At 60.8% G+C, this 23,140-nt stretch overlaps 1 protein-coding gene across 1 annotated transcript; it reads right to left on the bottom strand.

The window, feature by feature from the left end:
- Positions 1–1,108: 1,108 nt before the first annotated feature.
- On the bottom strand, positions 1,109–21,196 carry SLC4A1 (solute carrier family 4 member 1 (Diego blood group)). The gene is made up of 20 exons (XM_084863435.1): positions 21,035–21,196; positions 17,198–17,280; positions 16,981–17,071; positions 15,971–16,035; positions 14,817–14,997; positions 14,589–14,724; positions 13,836–13,959; positions 13,669–13,753; positions 13,336–13,520; positions 12,307–12,517; positions 11,630–11,842; positions 11,275–11,423; positions 10,972–11,166; positions 9,131–9,304; positions 8,685–8,774; positions 8,086–8,252; positions 7,345–7,598; positions 5,978–6,147; positions 5,697–5,873; positions 1,109–5,033 (listed from the first exon to the last, which is right to left on the bottom strand). The coding sequence occupies exons 2-20, from the start codon at positions 17,210–17,212 to the stop codon at positions 4,953–4,955; spliced, it is 2,763 nt and encodes a 920-aa protein (XP_084719561.1). The 5' UTR covers positions 17,213–17,280; positions 21,035–21,196; the 3' UTR covers positions 1,109–4,952.
- Between the last annotated feature and the right edge of the window lie 1,944 nt (positions 21,197–23,140).

Genomic DNA, 23,140 nt, shown 5'->3' with positions numbered 1-23,140 from the left:
GAATAATCAGCCATTCAGAGATGCTCAAACTCTTCAGTGATCAGAGAAATGCAAATATAACAATAATGAGATTGATACTCCAGTCAGATTAGCAAAAATCAGACACCTGGACAACGTCCATCACCTGGGAATACAGGAGCCTCCTGCACTGCCTGTGGAAGCACGAACTGCCGCGGACCTCGAGAAAAATATGGCTGTATCTGGTCAAATGGAGACAAATACATTTATACCCTATGGCCTAGTAACTCTGCTCCTGGCTCCTACATACACAACCCAAAGAAATTCTCCCTAAGACCCATAAGAGGGTAAGGCTGAGCGTCCTTTGCAGGAGGGGAGTTGGGTGCAGTGGGGGGCCCTGGAGGAGTGGAGAGGCTAAAGGGGGGATGCACCACACAGCAGTTACAGCAACTCCACGTTCCCAGAGCAGCCGGCTGGTTAAAAGCACAGAGCCAGGTGAAAAGAGGACCAAGGCCTACAACACAATGCTGACAAGATATAGAAAGTCACATACACACCCCACACAAACCAAGTGCAAAGAGACATTTTGAGAAATTTGATCATAAATTAGATATTAGATATTACAGCTAGTTTTGTTGGGTGTGCAGTCAGGTAAGAAAATGTTCAGTGTTGGAGGGGATGCACAGCTAAAAAATATAGGGGTGAAATGGCATGATGTCCGGGATGAGCTTTAAAGTGTTTAGTTTAGAGGAGGGAAAAATAAGAAAGATGAAACAAAGATTTAAGCAAAACTTCAAGGCAAAATCTTGATAATTACTGAGTTTAGGAGACAAGTACATGGGAATTTGTTGTACTATTGTTTATATTTGGTATATGTATTACAACTTTTAATATAATAAAATATAATAAATGGTTATTATATTAAAAAATATAAGATATTGATCGGCTAGTATAATAAATTAAAAATATCAATGATTTAGACCTCAGAGGGAAGGAAGGGGAGGTTGGATTAAGGGGGAGAGATCAACCAAAGGACTTGTATGCCTTGTATATAAGCCTAACAAGTGGACACAGACAACAGGGGGGTGAGGGCATGAGGGGGGGTGTAGGGAGGATAATGGGGGAATAAGGACACGTATGTAACACCATAATCAATAAAGAAATTAAAAAAATATCAAAGATACATATTTTCAAGACTATGTTCACCCAAAAAAGATTCACATCAAACATGTTTGAGTCATTGTCTATGGAGGGGAAAGAAAATAGGAGTAGGAAATGAGGACAAAAGGGAGGGAAGGAAGGAAGGAAGAAAGGAAGGAGGGAAGGAAGGAAGGAAGGAGGGAAGAAAGGAAGGGGGAAGGAAAGAAGGAAGGAGGGAGGGAGGGAGGGAGGGAAAGAAGGAGGAAGGAAGGAAACATTAATGGGGAGGAGGATTAACTTAACCCTCCGCACCTGGAGTCCAGAAGAAGGGGCGGAAATGATATCCCCTATAATTCTCCCACCATGGCACTTAATGCTTTCCGTCTAACTGTCTCCCTTCCTTCTTCATTCCTGTGCACGCTACACTTCCCTGCACAGCGGTCACCAGGGCAGTTAAATCACTCCGTGCCTTGCTTAACAGGAATGATTTTTTGTTCACCAAACGCCAGTCCCGGCCTGGGACCTCTGGGTCTGTGATCTCATCATCTCCACTTTACAGATGTGGGAAACTGAGCTCCGAGAGGAGGTTCTTTGTCCGGCTCCTAAGTCACAAAGCTGGAGCTCCAATCCCCTTGGCCTCAGACACCCAGGAGTATGTGACTGCACCAAGCGGATCCAACAGCTTCTTCGTGACTATTTGGAAGGCTTGCCTGTGGCGCCTTCATATCAATGGAGGGTCATTTATTGTACTGTCTGCTCTCCTATTTCTTTTCTTTCTTTTTTTTTAAAATATATTTTATTGATTTTGTACAGAGAGGAAGGGAGAGAGATAGAGTTAGAAACATCAATGAGAGAGAGTCATCGATCAGCTGCCTCTTGCACACCCCGCAACCAAGGTACATGCCCCCAACCGGAATCGAACCCGGGACCCCTCAGTCCCCAAGCCGACGCTCTATCCATTGAGCCAAACCGGTCTCGGCTTTCTGAGAATCGGGGTTCTTTCTAGTGTTTTGCTTTCACAGATAGTCCTGCCAAGAATATCTTCAGGTCTATAGAGCTTTTGGCTTTTGGCTTCTGCTGATCCCTTTCCTTACCAGGAGTGGGGTCACTTTGAGGGGATTTCCATGAAAGGAAATGCAGGGGGTGGGGGCGCACAGCCCTCTGTGCAGGGGCAGGAAATGCAGGGGGATGAGGCCTCAGGCCAGGCAGGAAGTCAGATCCTGATTGATTCACCTGTCTTCCTGGCTCACGGTGGGCCAGTGCGGTGGGACATGGCGATGTGGGTGTGGGAGGTGGGTGGCTGGGTTGCCTGGGGCTCCTGTAGCTGCCTAGTCCTCTGGCTGCTGCGCTGGCCGGCCTGGGAGGGGTCAGCTGGGGATAGGCAGCAAGTAAATATAGATCCAGGGAAGGAAGCCAGGCGGGCCAGCCCGCGCCGACCTCTGGTTGGAAGGCTGGGAGGCAGAGGGGGAGCAGGTCCTGGCATCTTCCTCTCCATCTTGGGTGAACCCCGACCCAGTAGCTCCTTAGAATTGCTGAACGCGGCAGGGGGCCGGGTGGGGGGTCGGGGAGACAGAGTCTCCAGGGGAATGGGGGTGGGGGTTAGTGGGAAGCTGGTCAAGAGATGCTATTGCTCTGAGACAGACAGCCAACTGCGTTTCCTCTCTGCTGATCCCTCTCGGAGATCGCCCAGCATGAAGAGGCCAGCTAAGGGGCTATCTGCTTCAAAGGGATGTGGGGTCCACGGTCCAGGCCCCTTTACAGCCCCCTCCCCGCCCCCGTGGCTCTCGCTTATTCTGGAGAGGAAGGATGTCCTGAGTGGCCCTCTCAGCCCCTAAAGCTTGGGGGGCCACCAGCCTGGCCCCGCCCCAGCCTGGCTCTCCTCGCACCCAGGGCTGCAGCCCTGCACCAGCTCCGCACCACACACCCCATGTCTGCCTGGCCCAGCCAAGACCCCTGGGACCCCTGACTCCGGGAGGGGCATTCCAGCAAGGCAGTCACTCCGCCACACTCACACACATTTATTGGCAAAACCTATTCCCCGAGGGGAAGGGCACTAGCAGAATGGATGGCCTTCTTTCCAGGGCTCGAGGAGCAGAGGGAAGGAGGGGCAGGGACACCTCAGCCAGAAGCACAGAACCAGCAGGTGACCTTTATTGAGCTCTTTCTCGGAGGCCTGTGGCAAGCAAGCCTGTACATGCACTGTCTCATCAGTCCTTACAACAAGCCCAGAGCGTGATGCCATTATCGTTCCCGCTTTACAGAGAGTGAAGTGGTGGGCCCTCGCCAGCGTGGCTCAGTGGATAGAGTGTCGGCCTGCAGACTGAAGGGTCCCAGGTTCGATTCTGGCCAAGGGCACATGCCTGGGTTGTGGGCTCGATCCCCAGTAGGGGGCATGTAGGAGGCAGCCGATCAATGATTCTCTCTCATCACTGATGTTTCTATCCCTTTCTCCATCTTCCTTCCTCTATGAAACCAATAAAGAAATACTTTTTTTTTTTTTTTTTTTTTAAGAAAAAGAAAGTGAAGTGGTAGGAGGCAGCTGTCAGCCTTCAGGGATGGACCCAGGGCCCTTCCACCAGGAGCCCCACGCCCCCTTTCTTTTCTGTTTCTCAGTTTCAACCATCTCTTACCATTTCTAGTTCTTCTGACTCTTTTTATATTTTTGTTTTTTTAAAAAATAGACTTGCCCATATTCTGCAGAACCCACTGTCTCCTTCAACTGGTCAAATCTGGGTACTCCCCAAGATTCTGCTTGGGTGGGGCTGGGGGCAGTGGGTCACTAATGGGGGTCTGGGCATGTGTGAGGCCAAAGTACAGTGACAGCTCTGAGAAAATACACAACCAATAAATTACAAACTCCCCGCCCCCTCCCCAGCCCCTCCCTCCCCACCCATCCAAATCTAGAACAGACTGAGCTCCCCGTCACTCCCCATCCCTCGGCAGGTTTCTCAGCTCTGTCAGCTCTGTGTCCACCGGGCACGGGGGCTCACTAAATGCTTGTGGAATGAATGAATGAATGAGTGAATGAATGAGTGAATGAATGAATGAGAGTATGAGGGAAGGGAACAAGCACTTAGGAGTCCTGAGTCCCAGCCCTGATTGCCTCTTTACCCTCGCCTGGTCCTCCCCGGGACACCTCCTCTGCGCCAGAGAAAAGGGTCCCCAGTGGGGGTTGGAGCAGAGAAGGGAGGGAGGCATCGGCAGGGCGTCCCTGAGCAGGGGAAGGTGGATGACTGGAGCAGAGCACAGGGCTCTGGCCTCAGAACCGGGAGACCCGGCCCAAATCCCAGCTGTGTGGCCCAGGAGCTGTGTGGCCTTGGGCAGGCTTGAAGAAGAATGACTCGGGCATAATAGTCCTCTCCGAGTTCACAAAGTCCTTTGCTCACATCTATCGTTGGTCCCCAGTAACCATCCTGCAAGGTGGGTATTACTATCAATATACCCATTTTACAGGAGAAAAAGCAGAAGCGGGAGAGGCTAAGGGCTTGCTCAAGGCCACATAGCTAGCTGAAACTTGAACCCACCCACCCAACTCCCTCCCTCACCATTGCCCCAGCCTGTGCCGGATGGAAGTCTCCCCGCAGGGTGTCCCCATGCCGCAGTGTGGCAGCAGGGGGTGCTGTACAGTGGACGCCCTAATGGGAGCTCCGCCGGCCATTCCCAGCCCCAAACAGTCAGTCTGGCCATTGTGGAAGGCTTTCTAGACACCCCTTCCTCCCCCCACCCACAGCCCCGGGGCCTTCGCTGCTGCCCCAGGAGGGACCTGGGCGTCGGTGAGGTGGCCTTGAACTTCTGCTTTTCCTGAGGAAGTGGAGCAGTGGAATGGGGGAGAGGGCTGGGGCCTGGGCCTCCTCTCACACAGGCATGGCCACCTCGTCATATTCATCCCGGCCTTCCTCCTCATCCAAGCTCGGCTTGGCATCATCAGCATCCAGCTGGAGGGCGGGGCAGGAAGGAGAGAGGGTGAGTGGCCCAGGGGCCCGGTGAGCCCTCCCCCAGCCCTGAGAGGCACCCCTGGAGTGAGGAGACAGACGGGCCTGGCTCTCTTTGAATCTTGGGACGAGTCCTGCCTCCAGGGTTGGTCCACATGAGAAATTCCCGAAGGGTAGGGAGCCCCGGGCATCGGGTGCCCTTTGCAGGAGGCAGACCTCTAGAGGGCAGGCAGGGGACCCCTTCACCGGGGCACCCCCACGGTGACCTGTGTTGCACCTTAGACTATTCTCCTGGAGGAGCAGGCGCTTCCCAAATGGTTTATACCGCAGGACCAGCCGCCCAATGGTCAGGACAGCTCACGGGGGTCACACCCGTGTGCCTCTACCCCTCTCACCCACCCTGTCAGTACCCTCCTCTCACAGGCAAGCAGGCCCAAGGCTCAGAAAAACGAGACCCCTTGGATGTGGCAGTGCCAGGATTTGAACACAGGCCCTAGATCCAGACCCTCGCCACTCGGCTCTCTGCCTTCCTCAATTCTGGGACCCACCCTCTCTCAGGAGCGCCCCCTGAGCCAGCTCTGCGTCCTGCCCTCCGGCTCCTGCTCGCTCTCCCCCTCCCTCCCGCCCCAGGCCCTGAGGGGGGGTGGGCCGGGAGCTGCCACTCACACACTGGAGCTCCAGGTTCCTGAAGATGAGCGGCAGCAGGAGGCGCCGCAGGGGCACGGTGAGGATCAGCACGAAGGGCAGGGCCAGCGAGGTGGTGGGGAAGGACTTCACCGCCCACAGCCCCGCCAGGCAGACGATCTGGATGCCCGTGAACAGGTGCATGCGCCAGGTCTTCACCTGCGGGCGGGCGGAGGCCGGGGTCATCGCCGCCCTGCCCGGCACCCAGCACCCAGCACCCAGCACCTGCCCCACCCTGGGCTGGGCAGCGGAGGGCCCCGTACCCGCTTGACATAAGGCACATCCGGGTGGTACTTGGGCGGCTTGAAGAGGAGCAAGATGCGGTCAAAGAGCTGGATGCCGCTGAGGGACGTGACCCCCATGTAGAGGAAGATGCCGAACAGCACAGCCATGGGGATGTGGGACAGGACGGGCCCCATGAGGATGGACAGGCCTGCGGGGAGAACACAGACCTTCAGCCCCACATGCCCTGGAGTACATGAAACCAAGGCGCCAGGCAGAGTCTTCTCTGTGTTTTGTTTTTGTTTTTGTTTTTCCTCCTCACCTGAGGGTGTGTTTAGTCTGGGATTGAACCCGTGACCCTTTGGGCAGTGGGATGGTGCTCTAGCCACTGAGCCACATAGGCCAGGGCTCTGTGGATCCTTTGAATAGGTATTACCCACCTTTTAGAGATGAAACAGACTCAGAGAGGTAAAGCAACTTGCCTAAGGCCACACAGCTAGTAACTGGCAGAGCAGGGAGGCAGGCTCAAGCCTGCCTGACTTCAAAGCGTACTCCTGAGACCCAGGGAGGTCCCAGGGTCAGAAAAGCCCGCCTTTCTCCTCACGCCGGCCCAGAATGCCTCCATCACCCTCCACCGGTCGGGAGCCTAACCCTCCTCCAGCTAGCACCAGCTTCACCTTCTTTAAGAAGCTTCCCCAGCCGGGACCGGTTTGGCTCAATGGATAGAGCGTCGGCTTGGGGACTGAAGGGTCCCGGGTTCGATTCTGGTCAAGGGCATGTACCTTGGTTGCGGGCATATCCCCAGTAGGGGGTGTGCAAGAGGCAGCTGATGGATGACACTCTCTCATCGATGTTTCTAACTCTCTATCTCTCTCCCTTCCTCTCTGTATAAAATCAATAAAATATATTAAAAAAAAAAAAAAAAAGAAGCTTCCCCAGCCTCGCCATCAGCCATCACAGTGAGGCCCACACCAGGTCCAGCGGGACTCACAGCCACTCCAGACTCGGATCAACCGCAGTGACCCTCTGTCTTCTCCTCCCCCTCCCCTTCCCCCCTAGATCATGCCCTGGAGCACTACCCTTTGTGTCTGTCATAGAGCAGCTGAGCTAGAGAGACCGCAGGGGCATCTAAGAAACCCTGTAACGGTGCAAAAAGGGAAACTGAGGCCCGCGGGGCAGGGCTGGAACTCACAGATAGTGAACTTAGAGAAGGCTTTAGCAATGGAGGCCCTCCTTCCTCCCGGCTCAGAAGCCCATCTCAGCGCCCTGGTCCTTTCCTCCGGAATCCCATCATGTGACGAGCGCACCAGGGAGATGTGGGCAGCAGGTGTGTGGGGAGGGCTGGAGGGGGCTGGAGGCCAGGGGCGGGACCAGAGGGCGGGAGAGAGCGTGGCCGGCCCTCACTCACCCACAAGCACAGAGATCAGGAGCCCGCTGATCCGCTGCTCCTTGACTTCCTGGATCTGGGCTGCAGCCCCGGGGGTGCTGGCCTTGCCCATGACGGTGAGGGCGTTGGCGTGGGTGACCGAACGCACGGTGGTGGCGCTGAGCCAGGGCATCCCGAAGAGAGTGGCCAACCCGCCCATGCCGATGACCAGCAGCAGGTCCAGGTGGAAGCCGGAGCCCTTGATCAGCTTGCGCTCTGGTTTGCTGATAATCAGCCTGAGGGGTGGAGTGTGTGTGTGTGGGGGGTGTGTGTCGGGGATAAGCAGGGCTCTTCCTCCCACCCCCCTCGGCCCCTCCTCCCTTCCCCATAGTGGAGTCTGTACGTGCCTCCGTTTACCCTTCTGTGCCCATCCCCCTTGGAGCTCTTTGCCCCCTCCCTCCCACCCCATCTGGAGAATCCGGACTCCAAGAGCGGAAAAGGCTTCAGGCCTCTTCACTGAAGCCAACGAAGCGTAGGCTCCAGCCAGCATCGCCGGCCCAGGTCCTTTCCAAGACCTGGCTCCTTACTTTGCATTCCCCTTTTGTGCTCTTTTCCTTACAAAGGGCTCCCTGAATTACACACCGCTGGGTCCCACAGGCTGGCCCCGCCCCCTCACCCTCCCACCCCTGAGCCCAGCTAGCATCAGAGCTGGGTGTCTGGCCTGCAACCCGTCCCTTCCTCTGCCTCCAGCTCTCCCGGGCCCAGCCTCACCCGGGCCCTTACGTGGTGATCTGGGACTCGAGGAAGATGAGGATGAAGACCAGCAGCGCGGGCAGGGCGGAGGCGAACATCATCCAGATGGGGAAGTGGGAGTACAAGCCCAGCGGGTGGATGATCCAGCCCCGGGCCGAGGAGTTGGAGACTTCCAGGCCTTTGGGCACCTTGAGTTTCTGCGGGAGGGGAGGGGGTGCAGGTGAGAACACGGGGGCAGATCGGGGCCTGGACACTTGGAAGCTCACTTTTATTGCGCATCTCCTGTGTACCCAGTCCCTGCATGGATGTCCGACTTTTACATACATCTCATCCCAAACGCTACAGATGAGGAAACGGGGTCAGAGGTGATGGAGCTTGCCTCCCATCACACAGCTATTCCGGGGCAGACCTGCCTGGCCCCAGAGCAGGCTCTGTCCTGCTGCCCTGGGCTAACGAGTGAAGGGGACAGCCTGGCCCAGCCCAGCTTCAGCCCCCGGGGTGCTGGAAGGCTGTGGGAGGAACGTGGGGCTCCCCGGGGGCCAGGGATGGGGTGGGTGTAGTTCTAGCTGACTCCAGGCTCGGGGAGGCCATTCTGGGGAAGTGAAACGAGGGTAGAAAGAGAGGGTCACCTGGGTGTAGGTATCCTGGATGAAGAAATCGACCATGACCATGATCATGATGGAGATGGGGACCCCAAAGTCTCCGATGATCCGTCGCAGCTGAGGGCGGGCGGGAGAACCAGCGGTTAGTGCCGGTTGTCCCCCACCTCCCACTTGGCCCCTCCTGGCCCCTTCCTGCCCCCTCGTTACCCAGGGGGCCCTGCTCTTCCCAGGTCCCTACCCCCTTCCACGCCCTGGCCCTGCCTCCCCGCTGGGTTCTCAGCCTGGGCATGCTGAGAAAGGGGGAGGGGCGGCTTCCCTGCAGGGGGGATGTGGATGAAGAGGGGCCCGGGAGGCTCGGGGTTGGGAATGAGAAGGTAAGGAGAGAAGGGGAGCTAGCGGCACTGGGGAGCGAGGAGGGTGCTTCGGCCTGGGATAGGGCAGGGCAGGCAAGGGCCGTGGGGGCGAATGCTGACCTTGCCGGGGAAGTAGGAGCTGTTCTTGAACTTGCGCAGCGTCATGGCTAAGAAGAAGGTGCCGGCCATGAGCACGAGGGAGAGGAGGGCTGTGTTGGGCAGGGCATCCTCAGGTTTGGGTTCCATCGTCACGTTGTGTTTGTAATGCTTCTGCAGCGGGTGGCTCTGGAAGATCTGCGGCAGAAAACCGAGGCATCCTGTTCCCTCCCCTCCACCCTCTGTCCGTCCCTCTGTCTGTCACCATCTGTCCATCCCTCTGTCCATCACCCTCTGTCCGTCCCTCTGTCCGTCACCCTCTGTCCATCCCTCTGCCTGTCACCATCTGTCCATCCCTCTGTCCATCACCCTCTGTTCGTCCCTCTGTCCGTCACCCTCTGTCCATCCCTCTGTCTGTCACCATCTGTCCATCCCTCTGTCCATCACCCTCTGTCCGTCCCTCTGTCTGTCACCCTTTGTCCGTCCCTCTGTCCGTCACCCTCTGTCCATCCTTCTGTCTGTCACCATTTGTCCATCCCTCTGTCCATCACCCTCTGTCCGTCCCTCTGTCCATCACTATCTGTCCGTCCCTCTGTCTGTCACCCTCTGTCCATCCCTCTGTCCGTCACCATCCATCCGCCCATCCTCCGTCCGCCTATCTCCCGCAGCTGACAGGGTAACAGAGGGACAATGACATTCTACGGCTTGGTTTTCAGGGTGCGGACCAGGCTCGGCTTGGGTGAGGTAGGCCATGAAGGTAATATGTACGTACGTGTGTGTGTGTGTGTGTGGTGTGTGTTTTTTTTTGTTTTTTTTAAAATATATTTTATTGATTTTGTACAGAGAAGAAGGGAGAGAGATAGAGAGTCAGAAACATCGATGAGAGTGAGTCATCGATCAGCTACCTCTTGCACACCCCCTACTGGGGATATGCCCGCAACCAAGGTACATGCCCTTGACCGGAATCGAACCCGGGACCTTTCAGTCCCCAAGCCGACGCTCTATCCATTGAGCCAAACCGGTCCCGGCTGTGGTGTGTTATGATCTGTGATCATCCAAGGCCTGGGAGACACGAGGAGACTGGGAGACTGGAGTGTAGGGATTTAAACACTTGGAAAGACCCACCAACCTACAGAATCAGGGACAGACATATGGCATCCACCCTTCCTATAAAATGCAGACCCAGCCTTAGCTGGTTTGGCTCAGTGGATAGACACAGCCCTAGCTGGTCTGGCTCAGTGGATAGACACAGCCCTGGCTGGTCTGGCTTCAGGACTGAGGAGTGAAGGGTCTTGGGCTCGATTCTGGCCAAGGGCACATGCCTGGGTTGTGGGCTTGATCCTCAATGGGGGGCGTGCAGGAGGCAGCTGATCAATGATTATCTCTCACCATTGATGTTTCTCTCTCTCCCTTGCTCTCTGAAATCAATTTTTAAAAAAATCTATATTTTTAAAAATACAGACACAGAGGCAGGCCTAGTTTGAGGTGACAGAGCTGAGGGGTCAGGGTGCTCCGTCCACAGGACCTGCGGTTCTTGAGGGCAAGTGCAGGAGAGGGGGGTACATCAGAGCCTCAACCCCCCTCCACCCCCACCGTCCCCCCAAAGCATGCAATCCCCCATTTCAGCCTCACACACATGCTCACCCATTAGTCATCTGTGCGGTTCTAAATATGGCCCATAGAGGTGCCCTCTCCTTGCCACAGTCATGGCAAGAATACCAGCAGCAGGTGTCAACACGTATGTGCTCCTAGTCACATACCATGAACACACGGCCCCACAAGAGCCAGACAGACACGCAGTCACCTGGTTTATGCTCAGCCTCACCCACACACACCCCCCTGCCCATGCCCGCTCCCCCGCCCACCTTGATCAGCTTGGTGAACGTCTCGTAGATGAAGATGAGGGAGATGAGGAAGGAGAAGATCTCCTGGGTGTAGCGGGAGATGAAGCGGACCAGGAAGCTGCCCTCGAAGGCCACCACCAGCACCACCATCAGGATGAGCCAGAAGCCGATCCACACGCGGCCCACCAGGTACTCCAGGCCGTTCCTGTCGCAGAACTGCGGGGCGGCCAGAGGGGACCGGGGTCAGACACGCAGGCCGGCCCTGGGCGGCGGGCAGGGCGCGGAGGCCGGGCACTGGGTCAGGGGGGGCTGGAACGGAGCTACCGAGAAGAAGGCTTCCTCAAACACCAGCAGGGGCCCCGAGAAGCCGAGCACGAGCAGGGGCTGGGCCGCCAGCAGCGCGAAGAGCACGCCCTGCGCCGCGGTGGAGATGAGCAGCTCCGACACCCCCATCTGGTTCTGCGTCTTGTCTCCTGGGGGCGGACGGGACGGGGGGTGGGGGGGTCAAGGTCAGGAGGCCATGTCCAGGGCCGGTGGAGCGTTTCGTGGGCAGGCGGATGCAGCCCGGGGCCCAGAGTGCCCGATCGATCGGGGCAGAAGTCGGGGCCCACGGTGCCCGGAGGATCGGAAGGAAGGGTTGGGGGGGGGGGGGTCGGTGGGGGCGCGCAGAGGCACTGACCCAGGAGGCCGCCAAAGGTGACGGCAGGTGACAGGGCGGCAAAGTAGATGAAGATGACGGCAGCCAGGACCTGGGGGCTGAGCGCGTCCATGATGTCGCTCAGGTAGCGAGGGTAGCGGCGCTTCAAGTCCCGCGCCAGGCCCCCGAAGAGCGTGCCTGTTCGCCGCAGAGGGTCATCCGGGCCACCAGGGACCCCCGGGCCTCCGTTCAAATCTGCGGTGGAGAACGGACCGTGGTCACAGGGGCCAGCCGGGGAGAGGCGTGAGGAGAGGGGAGGGGAGGGAAGGGGAGGGGGTATGGTCTGATGGGACAGGGTAGCCCAGTGTTTCCCAAACTTTTGACATATGTGCACCCCTTCTATAATTTCCGTAACGCTGAGTCCCCCTCGCACTCATGAGAACGTAGAATTAGGCGCAGCTCAGCACGGTGCAGTGCATGTCCCCACCAAACTCCGGTGCAACGCGTACCCCCACCAGACTCTTCCCGTACCCCTGGGGGTTCGCGTACCGCACTTTGGGAAACACTGGCTAGGCCCAAGGAGGCTGGGTGGCAAGAGGATAGGGAGCAGGGACACCAGGTGTTGGATGGGGAGAGGGAGGCCGGGGCTCACAGGCCTGTGCGGGGGTGTCTGAGGGTCTGTGGGGCCCACAAAGCCTTGGGCCGGGCGGGGCGGGTACCTAGGCCTTTGTAGAATTTGGGGTCTGGCCTGGCCGGGCTGGGCAGGTAGCGTCTCCGCAGCAGCTCCTTCTGCACGGGCACCAGGCTGAGCAGGGCCTGCTCCGAGGGGGCGTCCGAGGGAGGCAGCACCAGGCTGCAGTCCAGGAAGCCCTCCAGGGAGCGCACCAGCTCCTGCCGGCTCTGGGCCAGGTACGCGTCCGTGCGGAACACCTGGGGGCCAGAGGGGGGTCAGGGCTGCCTGGCCTGGGGGCAAGAGGGGGGGTCAGGGCTGCCTGGCCTGGGGGCCAGAGGGGGGTCAGGGCTGCCTGGCCCTGCGGGGGGGAAAGGGCCCAGGAGTCCACAGCCAGGGCCCCCGAAGACAGAACCCTCCCGCCCAGCTCCTCCTTGCTCGGAACTGCTTTTCTTGTTCACCTCCTTCACCCTAACCGCCCCCCCGGCCCCGCAACACCCCCCCGCCCCTCCCCCCACACACACTGTGAAACGGTCGGGAGGAAGCAGACCCTAAATGAAGAAAGGAGATGCCGAAACCGGTTTGGCTCAGTGGATAGAGCGTCAGCCTGCAGACTGAAAGGTCCCAGGTTCGATTCCGGTCAAGGGCATGTACCTTGGTTGCAGGCACATCCCCAGTAGGAGGTGTGCAAGAGGCAGCTGATCAGTGTTTCTCTCTCATTGATGTTTCTAGCTCTCTATCCCTCTCCCTTCCTCTCTGTAAAAAAATCAATAAAATATATATTTTTAAAAAAAAAGAAAGGAGAGAGAACTAAGCAAACCTGATGAAGCCAGGCAGACTAGGCCATCCCGGGCCAGACATGACAGGGAGAAGCAGGTCAGAGGGGCCAGGTCAGGTCACGCCAGGCCGACCAGGCCGGGCTGAGCCAGCTGACTCCGGCCAGACACGTCAGGAACAGCTGGATCGGACCGAACGGGCCAAGCTGGTGACGCTAACGCGGCCCAGGCCAGGCCAGCGGAGAACGGGCCTCCCCCGCCACCCGCTGCCCAGCCCCCCGGCCCGCGCCGGCCCCCCTTACCCTCTCGGACATGAGGATGGCGGCGGCCCGGCCCAGCTGGTGGTAGTCGATGTGCGAGGCCTCGGGTCCCAGCAGCACCAGCAGGAAGCGCACGGGCACGCGCACCTGCACCGCGTCCTCCAGCTCCGCCGCCTCCTGCAGCCGCACGAAGCCCAGCACCGGCCGGTCCAGGAAGGCGGCTCGGCCTGCGGGACGGGGCGGGGGCGTGAGGCGGCCGGGCCAGGCGGAGGGGCCACGGCCGGGGTCCAGGCGCAGGGAGAGGCAGGCTGGGCCAGGGCAGGCGGGGGAAGCAGGGGTGTGGAGGGGGGAGCAGGTAGGAGCACCACCGCTTACCCACTAGCACCAGGGTGGCCTCCGAATCCGGGGGGATCTTCTCCAAAATTCCAGACGGTGAGTGGCCCGTGGTGCCCCCCTCTCTCTGTTGGGAGGAAGGTGGTGAGGAGCGCGCCCGGCCCCCTCCTCCCCTTGCGGCTCCCCCCTCACCCCTGGGGCAGCCTCACCTGCTCACAGAAGAGCTGGGTCTCCAGCGAGGGGTGCTGGGGGAGCAGAGGCTCAGAGGGCTCCCCCGAACGTGTCACGACCGTGGGCTTCACGCCCCCCAGGCCCTCCCGGTCTCCAGCGTGGCTGCGGACACAGCGGGGCGCGGGCTGAGCACGCCGCTCAGGCCGGGCTATTTGCCAGCACCCGGGTGGGAGGAATCCCCGAGGCCAGGGGTCGGCAAACTCATCAGTCCACAGAGCCACGCGTCAACAGGACAACGATGGACATTTCTTTGGAGAGCCAAATTGTTTAAACTTAAACGTCTCCTAACGCCACTTCTTCCAAGTAGACTCGCCCAGGCCGTGGTGTTTTGTGGAAGAGCCACACGCAAGGGGCCCAAGAGCCGCCTGTGGCTCAGGAGCCGCGGTTTGCCGACCACTGCACTAGGACTCCCAGTGGCCGGACTAGAGAGTCCCCTGGAGCAGAAGGAGGACCGGCCTCCTCCGGGGGGTGTCGGCTGTCAGCAGGCGCCTCTTTCCGGAGTGACTCGGTGGAGCCGGAAGAATGAACGGAGGGAAGGGCCTGGAGAGCCTGCCCTCTGGGGGACCAGGGGTCCCCAGCTCTGAGCATGGAGACAGGGCCACCTGTCCAGAGCGGTCAGAGGGAAAATGGGGGGGCCTTTGGATTCCCAGGGAGAGCGGGGCGGGTGGCCGGGGTGGTGCGGGGAGGGGCAGCCCGTGGGGAGCGGAGTCCGGGTGGGGGCGGCCGGGCACCTGTGTTTGAGGAGCAGCACTCGGAGCAGCTCGTCCCGGTCCTGAGGCCGGATCTGCTCCTCGTAGAGCAGCTGGTCCAGCAGCTGGTTGGCCACCCCCGCCAGGGAGGTCTCCGGCAGGTTCAGGAGCACAGTCCCTGCGGGGAGCGGAGGGTGAGCGGGCGGCCGGGCCAGGCCCTCCCCCCACCGAGCCCGGCGCAGGGGTCCCGTCGGGGCCGTCGGGGCTCACCCTTGGCGAAGGCTCGCTGCAGCTCCAGGAGGCTCCAGAAGGTGAGGTAGGACAGGTGCGGGCGGCCCCAGGCCCCGTCCTCCCCCAGGTTCTCCTCCACCCGCACCCAGCGCGCCGCCTCCATCCACTGCAGCTCCTGGTTCTTGGCGTCCATCACGAGCTCGTGCAGCTCCACGTAGACCTGCGGCCCACAGACCGGGGTCAGCCCACGGCTGGGGGCGGGCGGGGAGATGGCAGCCCAGGGCACGCGGACACGCGGACACGAAAGATGGTGGGAGGCCCAGGCCCTGGAGCGGCGTTGGGGGCAGGTCCTGAGCTCAGAGGGTCGGCGGGGGGAGAGGAGGGAACTCCAGCTGGAGTGTGAGTGATGGGAAGTGTGGGGAGATGCTTGAGGGTCCCGCAGGCAGGGCCCACACTCTGGCTCTATCCCTCAGCTTCCTGGCCGGCCCGGGCCTCATTTCAGAGGCGTTTGGAGAACCTCAGACCAAAAGGGGGCCGGAGGGGGCACTGAGCAGGGGAAGGAGGGGGAGTCCTGGGGTCATCGGGTCATCTCCTGCCGCACAGGCTATTGGGTGGGTGTGAGGCTTGGCTTGTTCTTGGGTGTCTTTGGGGCCAGGCAGCCACTCCTTTTTTAAACTTTATTTTAATTTATTGATTTTTTTACAGAGAGGAAGGGAGAGGGATAGAGAGTTAGAAACATCAATGAGAGAGAAACATCCACCAGCTGCCTCCTGCACACCCCCTACCGGGGATGTACCCACAACCAAGGTACATGCCCTTGACCGGAATCAAACCTGGGACCTTTCAGTCCGAGTCCTATGCTCTATCTAACGATTGAGCCAAGCTGGTTAGGGCAAGGTGGCCACTGTTGCGGGCCTGGCTGAGGACAGAACAAGTGTATCAGCCAGCGGGGCGGTCTGGGGACCTGCTGGGGTGTGGGGGGCCGGCAGAGGAGAGTGTTGTTATTTCTTGTTTCCCGGGGCCCGCAGGGTGAAGGGGGAGCGGTCCTCTTTCCTTCCCCCCACTTCCTAGGCCGTCCCCCCAGCCTGTCGGTGGCCTGTGTGAAGCTGTGCCCCCACCCCCTGCTCCTCCCTGACCTAATGGTGGGCCCCAGGGCAGGGCAGGAGGAGGGGTGGGGGAGGCTGGGGCCTTACCTCGTGGGTGCCTGGCTGCGATGGGGTTTGGTGGTAGTCGGTGTCTGTCTGCTCGGTGGGGTGAGCTGAAAACCGGAGGCTGGTGAGTGCTACCACCGGACGGACGGACAATCCTGGCACCGCCCTCAGCCCAGAACCCAGCCCCAGAACCCAGTGCGGGTGCTGTCCCGTGGTGCCCCCACCCCACCTGGGCTCCCCATGCCCGGGGCTCGGCCCAGCCTGGCTCTGCCCCGCCGCACCGAGCCTGTGGAGGCCCAGGACTCCTCCTGGGTGAGGAGCGGAGGGTCCCCTCCCAGGCGATGGGGGCACCTGAGCGGCCATGTGCAGGGTCTCTCAGGGTCTCCGCGTGCCTCAGGCCACCGCCTGGGACCCATTCCCTCCCGTCTCACCTGCCTCAAGGATCCTGCCTGCTCCCCGCTGAGCTCTGCCCCCTTTATACTGCCCCCTCGCTGCCCCCCCCCCCCCAGCCCTCCATTCCCGGGGGGCCTCCGATCACCGATGCTAATTGCCTGCACTTAAGTCCTGTTGACAGTAAATAAGCACCTGCCTGGGGCTCCCCACTAAGACCTTGGGCGACCAAGGGAGGGTTCCTGTGGTCCCCCTGCCTTGGGGGTCTCCCAAGGCCCCAATGTTTCAGGACCCGTGGACCCCCACATGGAACAGTGTTCCCAGAACAGGGCCGGGGCCGGGCCTGGGAGCCGGCGCCGGGTGGGCGAGGGCGGCCTGCGGGCTCCTGCCATCGAGCCACAGGCCTGGTGCCCTCTCACGTCTAAGGGACGCAGGATGGTGACGGGTGACCGGCCCTGCCCGCCCCCCAGTGCCCTCCTGTGATCATTCCAAACAGAACTCTGTTTACCCTTCAATCAGCCAGGACTGCAGGAGAACTGGCCCTGGGGCTGGGGTGGGGTGGGGGGAGTGGGGAAGGAGGGAGTTGGGAGAAGAGGGGAGGACACAGGCCCCTGCCTGGGGCTCGGCAGCTCTCCCAGCAGCAGAGAGGGAGCTGGGCTTACCTTCCGGCTCCTCCACCTGCGGCACAGGGACCCCGGGGTCCTCATACTCCTCCTGCTCCAGGATGTCGTCCAGCCCCTCCTCGAAGTCCTCCTGCGGGAGTGGCCATGGGCCGGCTGTGAGGGGCGTCCGAGTCCCCGGGGGGGGGGGGGAATGCAGGGCCAGGTCCCCAGAGGCCCCCGGGGGGGGGGGGCCCTGCAGATGCCGGGAAAGACTCACCTGCGAATCCCCCATGGCGCTGTCCCGACGGTCCGACTATCCGCAGGGATCTGAGCCCCCAGCATAACCCGCACTGCGGGCCCCTGCAGGGAGAGCGCCGGCTGAGAGAGGGCAGGGACCCTGCGGTCTCCCTGTCCGGCCGGAGCGGCTGCATTTGGGTGGATGGTGTTGGGGGGTGTTGGGGGCCGGTGGGGTCAGGGAGGAAGAGGTAGGGGGAGGCGTGGAGGAAGGAGCTGGACTTTCAGAGGTGAGGGCCGGCGTGCGGGGCAGGGGAAGCCTGGCCGGTGAGGGTGTTTGGGGTGGGTGGGCAGATCCCGCAGATCTGACTCCTTTCTCCACTGGCCAGGCCTCACCTGCCTTATTTCCTTGCCCGTCCCTGAGACACAGCCACCCCCAGGCAGCCTGACCCCCCCACTCAGTCCTCCGAGAGCCCCCGCCACGCGCGCTCTCACCCATGCTTGGCGCGGGGCCTGGGGCCGCAGCATCCTTGGGAGCGGCCCGCAGGTCCCCGGGGAGGCGGCCTTGCTTCTCTCTCCCGCCTCATCCAGACTCTTTTTATCTCTCCCCAGGTCCCCGGACCTCCCAGGATCCCAAGCCCGGGTCCGCCCCGGGGCCTTTGCCTGTGCAGCCGCCCACACCCTGGACGCCCCTCCCCTCCTCACATCCCAGCTCACAGGTCCCGGCTCCAGATCCCTCCCTGACCGCCCCAGCGCGCACTAACTAAACCTGTCCTTTTCTGGTGTCTGGACCCATTTGTGCACCTGCTGTCTGGTGACCCCTCCTGAAGGGAAGGCACAGGAGGGCAAAGACCCTGCATGCCTCAGCCCCACCGAATTGCCCCTCCCAGCAGAACGCTCCACATAGTCCCCGTCCGTAAACACAGGTAGCACGGATGTGAGGATGTGTCCCCCCGGCAGCACGGGGCTCTGGGTTGTGGGGAATCAGTGTGACTGGGACCCAGAAGGCCCTGCGCCTCCGTTTCCCGCTGTGTCTCTAGCAGAGAGGCAGGCATGCCCCCCCCCGCCAGGAGTGAGAGGACAAGTCCGAGGGTGGGGGGTGGCGGAGGTCCCAGGGGTGGCCCCGGGCTGAGTATGAGAGCCGTCCTCTGCCCCTCGCCCTCGGCAGCCCGGGGGCATGGTGGGAGAGGGTGGGCCAGGCCCGCAGATGTGCCTTCTCGGTGCTGCGGGTGCTGAGCAGCGGGATGCTGAGGTGAAGACACTGCCCTCCTGTCCGGAGGCTCCCGCCCCTGACCGGGGAGACAAGCCCGGGACACGTGACAGGCTCAGGGCTCGGAGATAGCAGGCCCCGCAGACACAGGAGCTATGAGCGGAATGTGCTGGGTGCCGGGGTCCGAGCGGCGGGGCTGGGGGTGGAGTGTCTGGAGGAGGGGACCTGGGTGCTGGCCTGAGAGCCCGGAGGAGGGGGGGCTGAGGGGCGGGGAGGGACGGCCCTGTGTGAGCGACGGCAGGCAAAGGGCAGAGCTGGGACCCTGCAGGGCGGGAGGGGACACAGACAGGACCGCACAAGCACTTTCTCTCTGAGGAGTGGGCACCTCTGCAGGCCTCAGAGACAGGAAGGGGGGCAGGACCCACAAACTGAGGACGGGGGTCCCTGGCTTGGGGTGGTGATAGGGCAAGTGATGGCCATGGGAGTGTCCCAGAGCCTGAGAGGGGACCGTCCCTCCTGCACAGCACCTGCCCCTTGAAGATCCTGATCACATATCACTGCTCTCCCTCTCTCCCTGTCCCTCCCGTCCCCCTCTCCCCACGTTTCTCTACCTGCCTCTTGTCTCATCTCGATTCTCTCTCTCTCTCTCTCTCTCTCTCTCTCTCTCTCTATATATATATATATATATATATATATATATATATATATATATATATATATATATATTATTGCTTTTTTACAGAGAGGAAGGGGGAGGGATAGAGAGCTAGAAACATCGACCAGCTGCCTCCTGTACACCTCCCACTGGGGATGTGCCCGCAACCAAGATACATGCCCTTGACCAGAACTGAACCTGGGACCTTCCAGTCCGCAGACCGATGCTCTATCCACTGAGCCAAACCGGCCAGGACCTGATTCTCTTTCTGATCCCTCTCTGGCCTCGCCTCTGCTTCGGCCTCTCACCCGCAGATGCTCATCAGGGGCCCGGGGGCCTCTGGCCTGCTTCCCATCTGAGAGGCGGAGTGGGCAGAGGGGCCTCCGGGACCCGAGAATCCAGGCTGCCTCTCCGACTGGCCGCACTGACAGCTCCCAGCCTCCCTAGGTGTTGGCCATTCTGTCTACAGAACAGGGCCTTCCCACCGGTTCTAACGTCAGAGAGAGAGAAGCGGGGAGAAGAGCTGCTCCCCAGGCCTGAGAGGGGCGCCCATCACCCGGATCTCTGCCACCACGGCCCAGCACCTTCCAGCGGCAGGCCGCGCTCTGCCTGACGCTGATAAGAGCCTGCCGCTGATCGCTGCCCTGCATCTGGCAGCACACCAAACACCTGGCCGGCCGGCCGCCCGCCCGCCCGCCCGGGAAGCCAGATAAGGGGAGCCAGGAGGGGAGCTCCCAGCTGGAGAGGCCTGGGGGCCGCCGGGACCAGATGACAGGGAGGGCTCCCGGGTGGCGCAGCTCGGCCTTTGCGTCATCGCCCCAGCGTGGCGCCAAGCCTACTGCCTTACTTCTTCTTTTTTTTTTTTTCTTTTTGCCTCATTTCTTATAATCCCAAACCCCTCTGCGCAGTGGGCAATGTCACCCGCGGTCTTACAGAGGACAGAGCTGAGGTCCAGAGAGGTTTGCCTGGTAGGTGGGCATCACAGACAGGACTGAACCCTGCCTACCTGGCTCCAGCTGCATCTCAAACCGCGAGACTGAGCTGCCCCCCAGGAGAGAAAACAGCTGTTCCCTGGCTTAGGGATAGTGATTCAGAGCATGGACTCTGCCGTCAGACTGCCCGGGTTCAAATCCCAGCCCCGCCGTTTGCTAACTGTGTGACTTGTGTGACCTTGGGCAAGTGACTCAACCTCTCTGTGCTTCCGTTTTCTCGTCTGTAAAGGGGGTGATCATAATAATATCTACCTCAGCCCGGCCGGTGTGGCTCAGTGGTTGGGTGGTATATATATATATATTTTTTTAAAAAAAATTTGAGGAAAATCCACCTCACAGACTTGTTGTAGCCCCAAGCTCATTGTATAAAGCAATTGAAGAAGTGCCTGGCGCATAAGGAGCTCTGGGTGGACGCTTGCCATCACCATCACTGCGCCTGGGTTCAGTCCTCCTCCCTCTCGTCCCCCAGCTCCCGCAGAGCGAGCCGAGGTGCTCTGAGTGCTCAGGTGGGGGGGGGGGCCTCCTCCCCTCCAAACAGAACCTGGAGCTGGGACAGTGCCAGGCCCCCTCTGAGGCCCCCCGGAATATCCCAGATGGGAAGAGCCGACCACCTTCCTCCTAAGAGGACAGTGAGGAGGCCTAGGGACCCCCATACATGGGAAAGAAGGGGCTGGAGTGAGACCTGCGTCTGTGGGATCTGAGGGGCCTGCCAGGGACCCCCGCACACATTCACCCACCAGCCACACACACCTCTGTCGCCACGTGCCAGCCTCTTTTTCCTGACTCCGGCCGCTTTTCTTAACATCGGCCGCCCCGCTCACCCCAGCGGCAGGTGCCAATGGGCCTGTGCCCTGAGGGGCAACAACACACACTGCAATGTTCTCACCCCTCCCACCAGCGCCCCGCTGGGAGGTTAGGGCACCTGTGCCCACTGAGGGCAGAGATTTGGGATGGGCACCTGCAGAAACCCCCCCACACCCAGATACCCCAAGACCAACCCTAACCCCTCCCGGCCCTGCTCACCTGCTCACGAGTCTCGGGGTCCCTTGAGGAACTCCTGCAGCCGCCGGTGCCCTCTGCCAGCCAGCCGAGCTCACGCCCGCTCTAGCCGCGCCAGGCTCTTGCTCCTTCGCCCCAGGGGCAGCTTGCAAACCCCTGACTCATGCCCCCGCCTCCTAATCTGCCCGCCCATGGGCCACAGGAGCCCCTTCTCACCCCTCCGCCCCTCTTACACGGGGTGCCCGGTAAACAGAGTTATCTCTCACGCACATCTGGACAGCTGTGAGTCCGGCCCACCCGCCCGCGGCCCCCAGCACCTCCCTCCCGGCCCCTGGGTTCTCCAGGTCTTCCTTTGTGGGCTCCGGTGTGACGGCTGGGCTCTCAGAGCGCCCAGCCCCCAGGCAGGGCCGGCCCGGCCTGCGGACGCCCCTGCCCTGACTCGGTCCATCCTCCCGCTCGCCGGGCCCCTCCGCTCTGGCCCAAAGTGCACGGGCACCTTCTCCTCTCCTCTCTGTGTCCTCCCTCAGCACCTCCTCTTCCTCTCCGCCTTCCTCTCAGCACCGACCTGCCCCGTGCTCACAGGGCCCAGGCAGCCCCCTCCCCGTCTCGCTCCAGGTGAGGGGGCCCTGGCTGTGGTCTCCCCCAAGACCCCGCTGGGCTCCGGGAGCTGGCCCCTGGGTGCCAACATGCTGCCAGTCAGTCAACCTGAAACAATGTCAGGTCAACAAAACAGCCTTCCCCACACAGGAGCGCGGGCACAAAGCCCCAATGTCTGGCACAGTGGCTCCTCTGTTGGCAGCCTGGCCCAGAGCGGCCCGCATTCTCGGCCCACACGCGGCCCCTCCCCGCACCCCCCAGCGGGGCAGTCTCTGCTCCCGGGGGTACGGGGTTGGCCTCCTCTTCCTGGGCTCTGCTCGCTAAAAAGGCAGAGACTGGAAGGTGCGTTTGGATCGACCAGGAAGAAGAGAGGTCTGAAAGCAGACAGCAGGAGGTTTTCGTGGACACTGCTCCGGGCCGCGGAGGCGGGAAATCATCCCGGCCCAGCTCTGCCACTGACGGGCTGTGGACCCGGGCCAGCGCCTGCCCCTCTCTGTTCCTTAGCATCCTCACCCAGAGAGGGACAGTGCCGGCTCTGTGGCTGCCAGCCTGGGGGATTCTTCGCTTTATTATTTTGTTTATCTTCACCGGAGGATATTTTCCCATTGATTTTTAGAGAGAGTGGAAGGGAGGGGGAGAGACAGAGAGAGAGAGAAACACGGACGTGAGAGAAACACTTCGATTGGCTGCCTCCCGCATGTGCCCTGACCAGGGCCTGCGATGGACATGCCTGCCACTGAGGCACGTGGCCTCGACTGGAATCGAACCCGGGACTATCCACTGAGCCAAACCAGCTCGGGCGGGATTCTCTGTTTTAGATCCCAAGCACAGAAACAGTGACAGGGACAAAGAGATGGGTGTATCCAGCAAGTCTACAATCATTTCCCGGGTCTCCAGCACCAGCCGGCACTGCCGGGCCCCAGCCCCGGCGGAGCGGGCAGGGCAGGGCAGGGCTGATGGAGCCGGAGCCCTGCTGTTTATGGGGCTTCTTCCTGTTTATGGGGCTTCCTCCTGTTTATGGGATTTCCTCCTGTTTATGGGGGCTTCTGTGCCAGGCCCCGTGCTGGGGGCTTCGCCTGGCGGTCACACTCAATCCGTCCTGCACCCCATTTTGCAGAGGAAGCGAACACAGCAGAGAGGCAAAGGGGCTTCCCGGTGAGGACAGTGACCATGGACGGGTATCGCTCGGAGTCCTCCAGGCGTCTGAGCCGGGCGCTGCTCATTGTCATTTCCCTCTCACACGAGCACATCCACGCGGAGCGGGAGGGCTCCCCGGGTCCCTGGCTGGTGGGGCCTGAGCTGGAACTCAGGGCTTCCTTCGGCCTCCTGCGAAGCACTGTGCCCCTGCAGTCAGGGCAGAGAGGCCCTGGCCAAAGGGGCCGGAGGGTGCTCCTCTGCTCCCGGCCGGCAGAGTCCGTCCGAGCCCTGGCTCAGGCGGGGCCTTTGGCAGCCAATGCCAAGCAACAGCCCTGCCTCCCACCAGAGCCCAGAAAGCCAGGCGCATGGCCCCCACCCCCTCGCCTGGCCCAGGAG

The sequence above is a fragment of the Pipistrellus hanaki genome, assembly GCF_964339955.1.
Source record: "Pipistrellus hanaki genome assembly, chromosome: 16".
NCBI lineage: Eukaryota > Metazoa > Chordata > Mammalia > Chiroptera > Vespertilionidae > Pipistrellus > Pipistrellus hanaki.
Note: the sequence above shows the minus strand (reverse complement) of the source record. Positions and strands in the feature narration are given on the sequence as shown.